General features: G+C 45.3%; 1 protein-coding gene across 1 annotated transcript in view; it reads left to right on the top strand.

Annotated features, from left to right (window-relative positions):
- ttbk1a (tau tubulin kinase 1a) overlaps positions 1–16486 on the top strand; it is a 48107-nt gene extending 31621 nt beyond the window's left edge. Inside the window, exons 15-16 of the mRNA XM_071522252.1 lie at positions 14325–15823; positions 16075–16486. Of these exons, the coding sequence (XP_071378353.1) occupies positions 14325–15823; positions 16075–16486 (1911 nt within the window). The remainder of the gene's footprint in view (positions 1–14324; positions 15824–16074) is intronic.

The raw sequence follows: 16486 nt of genomic DNA on the forward strand, positions 1-16486 counted from the left end.
GGTATTTGCACTTTGCCGCTGCGGTGTGGGTAACAGCCTGTGTGTTAACGTGACATAAACTCTATAACTTGGTACACTGTCAGAAAACAAGGTACAGACTTGTTCCTTTTGTCACTGCGGCTGTTCCACTTTGAGTGGCAAAAGTTGCGACTCTGTACCTTTTTTTCTCAGTGTATATATATACAGTAGTCTCTCTGTTCTATAAAACTTTACAAACTAGCAGACAGCACGAGCTGCCAAATGGTGCTAATTAACAAAATCCAGCAACGTCTTGTTAATATTTGACTGCACAATACAAATTAATCAATTAATCGCCTCCTGGAAAATCATTATTTAGCATTTTTTCCTGTATATAGCCTAGTTCCTGTGCTGCCTCGAATGTCGCGCTGCCACCATCGCGCTCGTTTGCATTTCATTGGTTCGAGCTCAACTTTTTCCCCGCCTCACAAGCTCGGTTTGCATCTCAAGTTCTCCCGATAACGGACGTGAATCGGCCGCTTGGCGACTCGCTTGCAGATGTGGCTTTGCCGTAACTCCATTGGACGCCTCGAGTGGCGTTTGGCTGTTTAAAACGTGTTGCATTGAGAACATGCGTGTCTTCAAATGCGTCTCTGGCTTAAGATTTGGTTGACCAGTGACCTGAAAATATATGGTTTGGATAGGAATATATAATGTATATAATGGCGTTACTGACCATTTGCTAAGCTAAAAATTGCTAAACACTGGTTTGAATTTATGCACATTTCACTTTAGTTCTTTGCAGTGAATCTCCATGGCCTTTGAGTTGTGGCCTGATCCTGCTTCACAGGACTGAAGCAGGGTGTGTAGAGTTTAATGACAGGATGAAAATGTCCTGAGCAAGCATAACAGATTAAAAAATATATATTATCCTCCAGCTGCTTGTGCTTTTTGTTATTGATGCCCTTCATGTTCTGTTGAATAAGAAAACTAGCTTGGAGGTGAATTGGTAAATTAGATCATCATCACTGTGAATTATGTTGGTAGTTGGGGGGCATTTATCATTTTTAGCTGAAAATATTTTTGTCACATCTAACCTGTGACGCAGATTTCAGCCAAAGCTGAAGATCCATTAAGATCCAGCAGAGAGATCTGACAGGAGCTGGAACATGTTTAAAGTATTGCTGGTACAAATTTTACTTGTTACTGAACTAGAGGCTCAAATACCTTTTCTGCAACTGCTACTAAATGTTTCATTATATTTATTACAGTGGAAATTTATTTTTTTAAGATGTTACATCTTCTGTCTATACTGAAGCATTGTGGGATTATCAGATATCCTTGTGATTCAGAAAGACAAATCCAGCCTGTCAGGTTCTGTCTCACACAGCAGGATCAGTGGGTTAGCGAGCTGACTCTCGGCTTCATCTGGCATTTCGGGCTCACTTTATAGCAGGTTCGGTCACCATGGTAACTGAGGCTGCACAGAGCAGGTTAAGTTCAGGCTACCGGACCCAAACGTATAAAAAGCCAATGAACTGTCTGGAGAAATGGCATCACCACTCCTAGAGGATCCATAGCCTTTATTAAAATAACCTTTATTGCAAAAATTCCATTTACAAAACCCAGATATGAGCAAAAACACTGGATTCAAATGAATGAGACAAGTAATAAAAACAGCTGTAGTCTGCAGGTGGATTCTGCTGAATGAACAGAGAGTAAGAAGGCCGACTGTGTTTAGAGCTGAACCACTTTGCTTTCCACGATGATTTATTACATCAGAGATATAATAAATGTTTGTAGTGTTTCCAGACAGTTTACCCACTCTGACTCTATAAAAGAGAGCAAATAGCATGTAAAATACATTAGCTTACTGTAGTTATCAAAAATGCCTGAAATTTACTGTTGCATATTAAGTGCTGACATCAGGATTCCCAGAGTGTTTGGTCTGGTAGATCGCACCTGTATTTCATCACTGCAGCCCTGCATGGGGAACACGAGGTGACTTTGTGAATAGAAATCTTTTCACAGCCTCAGTGTGACACAATATTATATCAATGGAAAATATTTCCACTGTGTCTTAATGACAGGCAGTGATAAGCCTATTCATTTATGCATTTACACTATCTGCAATCCTCTCTATCCTTGGCAGCAGAGTTACTTTTTTGCTTTCACAGTGTTATAGTATTGCTCAGGTGTTTTCATTATAATAGTGTAATATAACACTATATATTTATTACTAACATGATAAATGTTAGTAATCAATTTCTTTCTTCTCTACTTAACATGTTTAAATTGTTGGCAGTATGTGTTTACATAACCCCACAATTATTTATAGTCTACTGATTTTATTGTTTATTTTATTATTTTCTAAAATTTCTATTGCTTTGTTTTATATTCTAGTTGTTTGCTTATATTCTATTTCCTTTGCCCCGCTGAATCATATTACTTTTGCTGCAGCAATGACCTGATTTCCTACAGGGATCAATACAGTTTAATCTTAAAGAAGAACTAAACCCCAAACCCAAATCTGTGTAAAGCCATCTAATGGTAAAAAGCATGCTGCTGAAATGTCCATCTGCTATTGGCTGGTCTTTGGTGCCGGGTGATGTCAACATCTGTTGTATATTTGTGTATTCTATAGAAGGTGACATTAGGCTTATCGTTATATAATACAAAAAAAAAGAAAGCTGAAAAAAACCCAGGAACCCCCCCCCCCCCCCCCCCCCCCCATCCAAAATGTAACATTGCGATGCTGTCCTGTCAAAATATTATAATACAATATATAATATAAATGTAATACAATATTATTGGCGTTTGCGATAATATCGTATATTGAAATATTTTGACGGGACAGCATCGCAATATTACAATATTACATTTTGGCTATGGCCCAAGCCTAGGTGACATCACCTGGCACCAAAGATCAGCCAATAGCAGATGGCCATTTCAGTAGCATGCTTTCTACCATTAGATGTCAGGCTTTACACAGATTTGGGTTTGGGGTTTAGTTAGTTTAGCTCTTTAAATACGCGCCTCTGGATCTGATCATGTTGCATGTGATCGGCTATTTGTAACAAACTCCGCCTCTTTTATGTGAACACGCTCATAGCTGGATTGGAAAGTCCTGCGTTGACAGAGCGAGTCGGTAACCAGCTACATGAGACCGGTTTGTCGACATAGACGCCTTTAGGTTTGTGAAGCCAGCTGACTGTTGCACTGGCTTCAGGAGACAGAACCCGGTTCACTGTGCTGTGTGCGGGTCGGATGATGTCACTGGACGGCAGCATCATTCTGTTGAAAATGATGCTGCCATAGAAAACAGATAAACTCCGGTCCAATGTCTTATTAAAGAAGAACTAAACCCCAAACCCAAATCTGTGTAAAGCCTGACATCTAACGTGCATGCTGCTGAAATGCCCCTCTGCTATTGGCTGGTCTTTGGTACCATGATGTCACCACCTGTTGTACTCCATAGAACAGTGGGTAACACTTTACAATAAGGGTCACTAAGTTAAGGGTTAGTTAATAACCCTTAATTAACAGTTAACCAATGTGTCTGGTAATCATTTACTAATGGTGTTCATGTTAACTAAGGTATTAATTTATACATTATTTAATAGTCATCTTTATAAACTATTAAATAATGTATAAATTAATACCTTAGTTAACATGAACACCATTAGTAAATTACACATTAAATAACTATTAATTAAGGGTTAGGTAATGTTTATTAAGCATTAACTAACCCTTAACTTAGTGACCCTTATTGTAGTGTTACCGAACAGTGGTTCTCAACGTGGGGTCTGGGGACCACTAGGGGTCCTTGAGGGGGTCCCCCAGCAAATTGATGAATTGTTAAACTTCAGCATTATTTCATTTACAAGAAGTTAACACAATTAGAGAATGTAGAAGAATGACTGTTCTGATCATAGTTTCTCTGTTATCTCTCTACCTACAATACAGACATGGAGTTCTGGACAAAATCATATGTGACAATAAAAATATTTTCAGATCTCATCAAATGGACTTAATTAGGGGTCCTTGATATGAAAAAGGTTGAGAATCACTGCTATAGAAGATGACATCACCTGGCACCAAAGATCAGCCAATAGCAGATGGCGATTTCAGTAGCAAGCTTTTTACCTTTAGATGTCAGACTTTACACAGAGTTGGGTTCGAGGTTTAGCTCCTCTTTAAATCCATTTAGAGATGTGCAACTCTGTTCATCTCTCTGACAACAAAGCGTGACTCACTCAAAGGGATTCAGCACCAACACATCTCACTGCTTAACCAAATGATTTCGGTGTAAAAGTACCAAAATGACGAGTATCATGCTGTAGGAAGGTGATGTTAGCGGGTCTGTAGTCTGACAGATCAACCAGGTGTCGCTGGCTGCAGTTACACTTCTTTCATGAATGTATGACTCTTCTCATATGACCTTTAACTGCTGCTGCATATATACATCTATATGTATGACAGCCTAGCTATCATTAAGAAATAAATACCTTTGACGACACTAGAAGGGCTGACAGCTTCTACACATCATTTGTTTCCATAGCACTCATTATAAACATGCTACTCAACATCTGTGCTGTTTATAGGAGAGCTGGATCCTCACTCACATTATTACTGATATTTTAATTCATCTGCAATGTAATATCTATCAATCACTGTCTATCCAGCTGCTCTTAAGGCCTTATCACTGTTTGAGGACCTGCTGTAAAAATGGATGGAAACTGAACCTCAGTTACAGTCTAGAAACCCGTTTTTAGCTGCAGTGATATTTTAGCGAGCTGTCGGTTTCCCCCGCTCCGCTCCGCTCTTCTTGATTTGTGCCCGACGAGAGCCGCAGAAAGTCCTGCGATCACACCAGCCACCGAGGACTGCCATTCTCTTTCCTCTCCGATTCTTTTCCCCTTGACATAACTGCTGCCTTTGCCCAACCTATCGCTCTTAAAAGTACAGTATGTCAAGTTTCACTCACCTGAGGAGACAGAGAAAGAGCGAGGGTGCCATTGGAACAACACAAGAAGAAATAAAGTGGTGTTTTGGGGTAAGCACAGTTTAGGATAGTCCTTTACCTCTGTTTTCTCAATGAGTTTCTGTTCCAAACTCCTCCTTTGTTCTGTTCAGCCATATTTCCCCCTTTTCCTTCGTCGTGTGTCTGTGTTTTGTGTGCTTGATGACTCCATCTCTTTTGTGTTCCCTGTTTTTGCATTTCCAATGGTAATTTCTTACAAACATCTTTAAAAACTCAAACTGTCAGTTCTCCAGGGTCAAGGTGTTGTAGACTAGTGAGATATGTGCAGTGCTTGTGCTGGTGACTTGTGTCCTTTAAGTGCATTGTGGGGGAAATATTTTCAGCGCCCTTTTCCAGCTAGAGGGATGCTAGTCTGACCAATCTGGCAACCCACACAGCTAACAGTCTATTGGGCGTACTGTCTCGTAAAATATTCTCGTTCAGTATTTAATAGCTTCTGCTATTAAGGCGAGCCCAATGTACAGTAGCTGTAACAGTAGACAGTGTGCCTCTCCCTGTTTGACTGAGAGGTCATAGGTCAGATTTACACCAGCACTCCTTCAGCTTCTCTTCCTCAGCTCCTTCCCTCAATGTCTTTTAGCCAATCAGCCGAAGGCTCTAGACACGTGAGAGACCAATCAGCTCTTTCCTGTCTAATCCTTCTGAGTCGTTTGGGAGGGAAGGAGACGAGGGCGGGAAGCCACGTCAGAGTGTTGGACGTAGCCGTAGGAAAACGACTTTCATTTTTATTAATAGCTGGAGTTGGTTTTCCCGCCTTCGCTGTTAACATCCCCGCCCTCCCTTTCTCTGATTGGTCTGTTTGCAGTTGGAGGAAGACAGGCACCACCCGCGGCCCAATCAGCTGAGGAGGCTGGCCTCCTACGTCTTCTCCTCCTCCACTCTGGAGACGGAGCAGTATCCCCACGGAGGCGGAGGCTTCATCCAGAGGAGCCGCTCGGCAGAGAGCAGCCCCGCCCACGCCACCGCCTCGGCCCGCCGCCGCCACGGCGCCCTGCCGGCGCCCGGCAGCCCGCGCAGCAGACACTCGGTCCTCAACGTCTCCCGCACACAGCTGCAGCAGATGCTGGCCAAGCTCATGAACAAGAACAGCAGCTGAGAGGCTCGCTGCATGAGAGAGCTGCCAGACAAACACACATGAAACATACAGCAAACAAATACAGAAACATACAGGAAACATGCAGCAAACATACAGAAACATATAGGAAACATTCAGCAAACATACAGAAACATATAGGAAACATTCAGCAAACATACAGAAACATGCAGAAACATGCAGAGACATATAGGAACTTACATGAAACATACAGAAATATACATACATGAAACACAAAAACAAATATACATGAATACACACATCATCACACACATATACATGAAACATACATGAACATGAAGACATACATGAACATGCATACATGATCACATATGAAACACACAACACACACATTCATACAGCAACACACACGTATGCGCACATCACACATGAATATACCTACGTAAACACACACACATGAACACTTACATGACCACACACACTGTACCTGAAACACACACACATGAACACACACATAGCACATTGATAGTCAATTAATATCCACACACACACACCAGTTACATGACAAGCCATACTGCTGGCACACAGCAGCACTGCTGTGCTGGTAAAGAAACACACACACACACACACACACACACACACACACACACACACGTAGCTCTACCAACTACTTTCCGTGCCGAGGAAGAGAAGAGGAGCAAAGTGCTGACAACAGGAAATATCTTCCATGCAATAAACTCTTGAAGCTTGATCTCTGCAAACCTGATGCTGCACACGGCAGGAGGGAGGAGGCAAGGAGGCAGGAGGCGAGGAGGCAGGAGGCAAGGAGGCAGGAGGCGAGGAGGCAGGAGACGAGGAGGCAGGAGGCGAGAAGCTCCATGTTTCCTTCTGGTTTCTGCGGAGAGGAAGATTCACCAGAGTGGGACTGCTAGCAGACTGTTAGGCTTCACAGTGTTTGTGCTGTTTGTTTGTTTTTTGTTCTTTTCCTGCTAAATGACGGAGCGATCGTCGAGGAATGCAGGTCGTCCCGGCGGTCAGTTTTTGCACCAAGACTTTAGTCAGCGTCTCCCCCCGATCAATCGTCCCGACACCTGACCCACGACCCCCCAAACACCTGACCCCGACCCCCCAAACACCTGACCCACAAGCCCCCAAACACCTGACCCACGAGCCCCAAACACCTGACCCACGACCCCCCAAACACCTGACCCACAAGCCCCCAAACACCTGACCCACGAGCCCCAAACACCTGACCCACGACCCCCCAAACACCTGACCCACAAGCCCCAAACACCTGACCCACGACTCCCCAAACACCTGACCCACGAGCCCCAAACACCTGACCCACAAGCCCCAAACATCTGACCCACGACCCCCAAACACCTGACCCACAAGCCCCCAAACACCTGACCCACAAGCCCCCAAACACCTGACCCACGACCCCCAAACACCTGACCCACGACCCCCAAACACCTGACCCACGAGCCCCAAACACCTGACCCACGAGCCCCCAAACACCTGACCCACGACCCCCCAAACACCTGACCCACGACCCCCCAAACACCTGATCCATGACCCCCCAAACATCTGACCCACAAGCCCCAAACACCTGACCCACGACCCCCCAAACACCTGACCCACGACCCCCAAACACCTGACCCACGAGCCCCAAACACCTGACCCACGAGCCCCCAAACACCTGACCCACAAGCCCCCAAACACCTGACCCACGACCCCCAAACACCTGACCCACAAGCCCCCAAACACCTTACCCACAACCCCCCAAACACCTGACCCACGACCCCCCAAACACCTGACCCACGACCCCCAAACACCTGACCCACAAGCCCCAAACACCTGACCCACGACCCCCAAACACCTGACCCACAAGCCCCCAAACACCTGACCCACAACCCCCAAACACCGGACCCACAAGCCCCCAAACACCTGACCCACGAGCCCCCAAACACCTGACCCACGACCCCCAAACACCTGACCCACGACCCCCCAAACACCTGACCCTCTGGAGCGGTTTTTGTGGAGTCTTTAGCGAGGTTTGATAAGCGTTGTGCGGCTCTCTTCTTCTGCGGTCGCTGCAGACAGATCAGCCGTTGTTATGGAGTTTTGACAGAAGCCTGTTGGCATGGCAACAACAAAGCTGTTAGACTTTTGTTTTCGACAGTCATGATGTAAGAAGACTGTAGGCTACTGTTTTACACACACACTGTATTCCTGCTTAGCACAACAACATGTTTCATTTGTGCCTGCACATCCTCTTTTCTCTCTCTCTCTCTCTCTCTCTCTCTCTCTCGGTGCCTGAGTTTCGATACCTTGCTTTGCACTGACTGACAGTTTGAGGAGCCCTGTGATTGGCTGACCGGTCTGCTGCATCACCAAGTAAATGATAATGAGAAGGTGATGGGAGGCCGGGCGCTGCTCACGCTGAGATTCTGTCTTCGTTCAACTGTGTGTTCCGCAATTTTGTTAAACTGATTTTAACCGCATGGTTGGGGGCGGGGCCTAAAGGGGGGGGGGGGGGCGGGGCTCTAGGCGCAGCGACTGATCTGCCAATAGGGCGGCTCGGCTGTGACCACTGGAAGTGATGGGCATGACATAGGGGATTATGGGAGGGGTGATCTCACACAGTATGTAGTAGTCAGCACATGGTAACACGAATATTCAAACTTTTTCTCAGCCCTCATGTCAGCTGTGCTTATTGTGCTCCGTGTGTGTGTGTGTGTGTGTGTGTGTGTGTGTGTGTGTGTGATAAGTGAAGGGTGTTTTGGGGCCATCAGAGCTGCTTCTTCCCACGTTTGGCTGTTTGTGTGTTTAGAGAAGAGGAGCATCAAGGTCTTCCAGAGAGTTTCGTTCATAATGACTGTCGACTAAGAATACAATCAACAAGTGTTCGTGTTTGGTGTTTTTTTTTCTTTTGATAGACGACCTCAGAAGATTTTAGGAATAATACTGAATCAGATTGGAGGTTGAGGCTGTGGTGTCAGGGTTCAGGTCGTCGGGTTTCTCCAGCCAGGAGAAGCAGCAGGCCGGTGATTAGGTTTGATTGTTTTGTTCTCTCCGGACACAGGAGGAGAAGTTGTAAACGGCTGTGAGTGTGACCGGGTGTCTGGGAAAACACCGACACTCTTCACCGCGTATTAAAATCTCTCCTCCACCGGACTCTTGTGAGGTTTTCTCGATCTGGACTGTGATGTGTTTGGATGTTCGGTCTTTTCTCCATCGTGCTTCTTTCCTTCGTCGTGAACTGAACTTTACTGTTGCACTTTATCACTGACTAGCTAGGAGAGGAGGGTCAGGCCGGGCCTAGGGTCTTATAGAATATGGATGCAAAACACAGATGCAATAAGCAAAATGTGAGATGTTAAAAAAAATAATAATAATAATTTAAAGGAGCCAGTAGAGAAGGAAGAGCGAGAGCTTTCCCGTTCCCCTGCACAGCGCGACACTTTCTCCACATCCCAAGCAATGAGGAACAGAACTGCAGAGGGGACAGATGTAATGTGAGGGCCGGTGTCTGTTTTAATGGAAGTGTGAAGAGTTCAGTTTAATTTGACGCAATCTCTGAACCCATCGTCTATCGGTCTGACGACGATTAGACTCTGGGGGCGACGGCCAATATTTTGTGGTTTCCGGTGTAGTCAGCGGACATCCGGGCCAAGACTTCCTCTTCCGTGCTCCGGTCATCGTTTACAGTCCGATTAGCATCTTGAGACGCGAGAATGGAGTCGGAGTTTAGAGACGACGTCTACGACCGGATTGTTTCAAGTGTTTTAGGTCCAGACGATATTTCGGCTAATCTCTATAAACAGATTTCTGCATATGAGACGTCGTCTCTCAACTCCGACTCCGTTCTCTTATCTCAAGTTGCTAATCGGGCTGTAAACAATGACCGGAGCACGGAAGAGGAAGTCTTGGCCCGGATGTCCGCTGGCTACACCGGAAACCCCCAAATATTGGCCAAGGGTTACAAGATTGAATTTGACGTCACTTAAGAATTACTCGACTAGTGGAAAACAAGCTGGACGTTGTGTGTTGTCGGTCTCTGCTGTCAGGAAACGTATCGCTGCAAAAATAAATGATGAGCTGTCCAGTGATTTCATGATATTTTTGGTTAAATTGTATCACTGCACTGACAGATAATCAAAACATTTCACTTGATTCACGCCAATATGACTTCTTTCAAGAAATCGTCATAATACAATGAAGAAACACTGAAGAAACAAGAAACTTTCTCCAAGACAATTTTTAGCAAGTAAATGTACAATTTGTTGAAACCAGTAGAATTATCTGCCAGTGCAGTAAGATGATTTCACTAAAATAAAATCCTAAAATAAGCTTGATAAGTCTGGAGACAAGATAAAATAACTTAAGTTTGTCAGTTTTTGCAGTGTATCTTACCACGTCTCAACATCTAACCCTGATACTAACAGAAACCAGTCCATTAACTTAACTTGTCTTTTTCAAAGGAGTTTTTGGGTTGTGACGGCTGGTTTTCTGGGAAATATCTTGAAACTTTGCTAGGCAATATTTTTGGTGGTTTATTTGCGTCCAACATCCAAGAACCCAGTTGTGAAAATCTGCTTTGATCGCACGGTTTCTGATGTTTTGTCAAAGGATCAGAGAGGGACTAAGTGGTAAAATGATTGTTTAGAATCAGAAGCGTTTCTGATATTTCGAGGGAAATGCTGATTTTGCCAAAAATCCCAGAGAAGCTGCTTGGAGACGAACCGTCTTCCCCTGCTGGTTCCGTTCAGCCTTCCTCTGTGGTGTCGTGATTCAAGTGATTCAACCCTGCAAAAAAAATGTCGTGTCATCTTAACGAGACATTTAGCATCATATTCAGTCTGAAAATGTTATTTTTCATAGAACAGCTGAAGAATTCTGGCAGTGGGTGAGAAACCTCCACTTGTTCCCGGTGCAGTTTCTCTTCTCTTTATCTTAACACACGATCGCTCCATTAGTGTCAAGAAAATAGCTCTTGATTCATGAAATTCTTTTGAACCAAGTTGATTTGCATTGGAAGCAAGTGGAATCGTCTCACCGCACTGGCAGGTTTTTCTCACCTGTTTTTAAAAAAAAATAAGATTTTAAGACTAAAATATAGAAAAACAGCTGAAATAGCTTGCTAAGATGGACATTTTGTGCAATGAAAGCTTAATGGTCGCTTTCTCAATGTGTTAAAGGGCTACATTAACTAAATATGCACCACTTGCTCTTTCATTAAACTCGCATTAGAGGCGTTGGACATCAGCTCGGCCTGAGCGGCGTCGGCACCTCAGCGCCGCGGCTCTTCACGGCTCTAATCTGAGGAGGACAACCATAGTTTGATTGTTTTCTGCTGCTTGCTTACAGGAGTTTGGGACGTCCTGCCAGTTTTGTATTTAGCACAGCATTACAGCCACTTGTCAGAGAATGTATGAAGTGGACTAGCTGCTAACTCTGAACTTTATTTTGCACGCCTGCAAAATGATTCATCTACTGTACAAGATTGTCAGTGATACACGTCGATGTTTTTTTGTCTTGTGTCGATATGAAAGCAGTGCCACACTCGTTAACAAGCGGCGGTAGGAAGCTGTCAGTGCGCTCACTCTAAGAACACTTTGACTTTTGAAACTGATTTGCAGCATAAATTACAGTATATTGTACCAAAAGACTGTTTACCGACCGTCAACACTCTTTGCATGAGATCTACTGTTTGTACGACACACACCTCTGACTGTAACATGGTGAATACAGTACTGTACTGCAATTAACACAACAACAACACAATGAACACACACCTCTGACTGTAAAACGTCTGTGATTTTTGTATATAATTCTTCACATCGCTAGAAGGGATACTCACGGATCAAATTGTCAAGCGGCACAGAAGTAGAGCCGAGAGTCGAGTTGTTTCTGGTCGTTTCTCTGTTCGTCGGGACGAGTTTGTCGCCGAGGCTGAACGATAGAAGCGGCGATCGCCTTTCGGTCCTGATGCTGACAGAATCCTCGACATCCAGATCTTACTGGTCTGCTATCACATCTCTCGTTCTGCAGTGTCGTGTACATTTACATCCCAGTGTTTTATGTGTTTCGTGGTCATGAGACACGATGCTAATTAAGGACTATTCAGTTTTTTATGAGAGTCAGATGGCTGTTTGACCTGATGGTAGTGTTGGATCAGGTGATAATAGCCATATGTACAGCAGCAGAACTAACTCACCGCTAACGTTAAAGACAAGCATGTGTTGGGCGACCAGAAGATAATTCTCATCTCAAGAAAACTCCTTCCTTTCATGTAAAATTAAATTAAATGTCCTTGGTTTGGTTGAAGCTGATTTGACCAAGAGAATTTAAAAACAAACTCCTTTTCAGTATTAGCGGCTACATTTTCAGCAGCTGTTTGTGTAGTGATTTCCAAAAAAATGTATTCCGGTTCTCTTCTTCCAAAAGACTACCATCTAGCTGAAGAATTATTTGAATATCAAATGAAAAACTAAAATGAAGATATCCTGTTCCTTATAGAGGAACTGTTACTGTTGGGGAAAAATTTCTATGATGTGTAGATGCCTCTAAAGTATTCAGGTGTGACGGTTAATAGATATGTAGTTTATATCGCTGTTGTCATGTGAAAACCCTGTATTTCCAGTTTTGGTAATTGTCATGTTTTCATTTCTTCTATGGGTTGAGACAATTCTACTATCCATGGGCTTATAAAACCCTTTCAAACCCCTTTGGAAAAACGTAAAAATGCCTGGTTGGTAGTCAAGTTGACATTTTGGAGGTTTTCACTCGACAGCGGCGATATGTTCTGACCGTCACACCCACAGTACTGTTCACTCAAAAGCCCTTATACCCCCAAATCCTTCCTTAGAATTAGATGAGTGAGGAGTTAGCAGAAACTGTTGGCATGATGTTGTTGTGTGCACCATTAGTCCTATGAGAAAATCCATGTATTTCTCTTAAAATTGTCTAGAAATAATGAAAGTCTGCCAGAAAATGACATTAATACCTCATGAACCGTACACTAGAATTCTAACTGTATAAAATAATATACTGCACCCCCGCAAATGCTTTTTATTATTTATTTATTGGATACAGTTTGATAATTTGATATGTCAGTGCTGATCTTTATGGAACAACAGGGTGATATTGTATAAATAATTTGTCTGTAGAGAGAAGAAACGTTCTGCGTCATGTTGTCATGGTGACCGTCTCACCTGTGCGTCTCCATGTTAGGTTTTGTTTCACTTCCAATTCTTGTGAGCGACGCATCACATTCAGCCGTCCATCCTCAGATTCACCTGGACCTTCTTGGTCAAACTATCACATGTTTTCACTCTCATCTGTCACAAGTAGTTGATTCTTATAATTATTGCAATAAAAGCAGAGAGTTTCTGTAGTGGAAGTAAAGAGACAGAGCAGGATCCGGTCCAGTACTGAGTCAAGGAGCTTGCAGTGTTTGTCCAGTGTGATCCGTGAGTGTCTTTCACATGTACAATATATGTAAGCTTTTTTCTATCACTATGTAATTGTACAGTACTGCTTGTATAATTTACAGGTAAAGCATGTATTTTAAACTTTTTGTAAATCAACGATAACCATGTACATATATACAGAAATGTAGAGAATAATTAGGTTTGCAGTTCATCTCTAATAGCATGCTAGTTAGTGGGTTTTAGTATGTACAGGCTGTATGTTAAATCTTTATGAAGGGAAACACTTGAAAATCACCTGATATCAGACTGCGTGCTGTCAAAGGATAAACTCTGCAATGCATTTTTGTGCCTTTTATATCAATGTATGTAATCTAGACAATCTTGAAAAGCTTGTGTACAACCAAAATGACATTAAATGGTTTTGGGGGCAAATACTTCAGTCCCTGTTGTCTTTCTTACTGAGAGTGGGAATGTTATTGAAAGCACTGTAAGTTGTTTACACACACACACACACACACACACAAACCGTGTTGTATGAAATGTCTCTGCTGTCTCAGTCACCCTTTTCCTCTCCTAAAAAGATAAACACAGTTTGTTTCTTTTGGAATAAAGCAATAAAAACCATCATGGTGTCATTTGTCATTCCTGTTGATAAGGCTCTGAGCTGTAATGTCTCCTAGCTGCTGTGTGACTGCGTTGTGAAATGTGTTTATGGAGCTTTATCGGTAAACTCCTTCCATAATGTTTTATTACTCAGAGTTTCATTATATCTTGTTTTGCGATGGTTCAGTTGCAGCAGTGGAAATAAAGGGTGTTGTTGCGTCATTTCCAGGTGTTGTCGCCCACGGAGCAGAGCGCCCCGTCGCCGCCCTCCCCGGACTATCGGACCAAGGGCCAGAGCGACGAGAAGGAGCATTTCCACATCCTTCCTCAGCTCCAGGCCAAGAGGGCCGACTTCCTCACCGTCATGCTGACCGGCACCCTGCCTCAGCGCCGAAGCTTTGGCGCTCTGCCGCCGGACGACGACGTCCCAGAACTCCCTGGGCCGAGGGATGATGATGTCACGAAGAGCGAGTCCAACAGCGAGGCCAGTCAGAAGAGCACCGAACGCAGCCAGGACGCCGCGCCTTCCACGCTCATGGCCGAGGACCAGAGGGGCCAGAGGGAGCCTGCCTCGGCTGGCGATGCAGACCCTGACCTGGAGGACGCCTCCAAAACCCTGGTTCTCTTCTCACCAGGAGACACCCGCAAGTCCCCGTCTGGCGGCGACCATGTTCTAGAGGGCGAGTTAGCCACGCCATGTGCACTGACTCCCCGCAACGACCGCCTCCTGGTGGGGGAGGCGAGCCAGCCCGAGCCCTCTGAGACTGGCCGGTTGTCCCCGGCTCTCAGGTCGGATCTGAGACCGTCCACTCCTATCGCTCCGGCCTCACCGCCGTTCACCAAAGTTGAGCGCACTTTCATCCATATCGCAGAGACATCACACCTTAATGTCATGTCTTCCAACGGTCATTCTATCAAGGAGACCGAGCGGGAAGTCTTGGCTGTCACTAAGCAGGCCTGTGTGGAGGATGACACCCATGAGAAGGCAGGAGTATCCAGACAACACGATGCGTTTCAGACTCCAACAGCAGCAACTCTAGAGGAGTCTGTGCCGGACCAGCCTCCAGCAGATGACAAAAGCCCAAAAACTGAAAACGGTCCGTCGACTGTCCCGGCCCAGTCTTTGGAACCTCTCCCAGAAGCCATCTCTCCGGTTCAAGAACACAAAGATCCATCAGAGGAACCCAAAAAGGAGCCATTATCCAGTGAAGAAGAAGCTGCCAAGCCACAGAGAACCAGAGCAGAACCACAGATGGCCATCAAGCCCAGGATCAGAAGCCGGATCCCTGTGTTGATCTCTGAAGAAGACTCCGGCTCGGAGCAGTCCTCCTCGCTCTCGGCCCGGGCTCGGCTCCAGCAGCGGGCCAGGCAGCTGGACTTGGCCCGCCTGCTGGTCCAGAAGCAGCAGGGCCGCTGGATGAGAAGGAGGCTGCTGTCTGGGACGTCGTCCTCATTGTCCTCCGGAGACGAGGAGCGACGGAGGGCTTCGGAAACTCTGTCCACCACCGGCTCAGAGGAGGACACCCATACCTCAGACGAGTCGCTGGCCAGGAGAACCTCCCGTCTCAAACCAACTGAAGAGCAGGGCTCCAAGGAGTGGAGGAGCAAGATCCCCAGGCCCGTCACCCCCATAAAGAGGCCTTCAGGGGGGCTTGCTGCTGCCGCTCCTTCCCCTCTCTCTCTGCCAGGCCCGAGCACTAACAAAGGAGCATCATCCTTCAGTAATGGGTATGTTTCTTTGCATTGAAGAAGCACAAGAAGTTATTAAAAAATTAGTCGCTATTTACTTGATTAACAGCATGATGTGTCAGTTACAACCGCCACAGTCTCCAGTGAAATATAACAGCAAGCAATATCCATTTCTGAGTATATAGGTAGCCGCAAGGAAACTTTTTTTTCACTTTGAAGCAGTTTGATGTAATATTGTACATGTATTTGATTAACAAAATAACCTCTTCAATTTATTCTTCTGTTCTCAGGCTTCAGAAAATCGGACTGAGCACTCTCAGCACCCAACGAAAACCCAAGCCTCTGTCACCCAGGTCCTCCTCCTCTTGTCCCCGCCCCTCTACTGGCCCCGCCCAGGCCGGCAGCCCTCGAATGCCCCTGCGAGTCATATTTGGAACCCGACGCAGCCTTAGCTCCTCCCACTGCAGGACTGATAGCCCCTCCCCTCAGAGAGTATGTCCAACCAGGCAGCCCCTCTCGGTCCGAGCCCCCACTGTCCCCATGCTACCACCCAGGACTACAACTCCCATGCAGCGCAGCGCCTCGCAGGACGCCGCCATCCAATCGTCTTCTGGTACCACGCCCGCCAGAACCAGGCCCAAACCAGCCGGTCCTGCAAAGGGGAAACCGAGCACCAGGGAGAAGGCAGCAACCGCTAGATAA

This window comes from Centroberyx affinis, unplaced genomic scaffold (assembly GCF_046629955.1).
Source record: "Centroberyx affinis isolate AG114_WGS23_722 - 3 ecotype Tasmania unplaced genomic scaffold, CSIRO-AGI_Caff_v1 ptg000086l_1, whole genome shotgun sequence".
Classification (NCBI taxonomy): Eukaryota; Metazoa; Chordata; class Actinopteri; order Beryciformes; family Berycidae; genus Centroberyx; species Centroberyx affinis.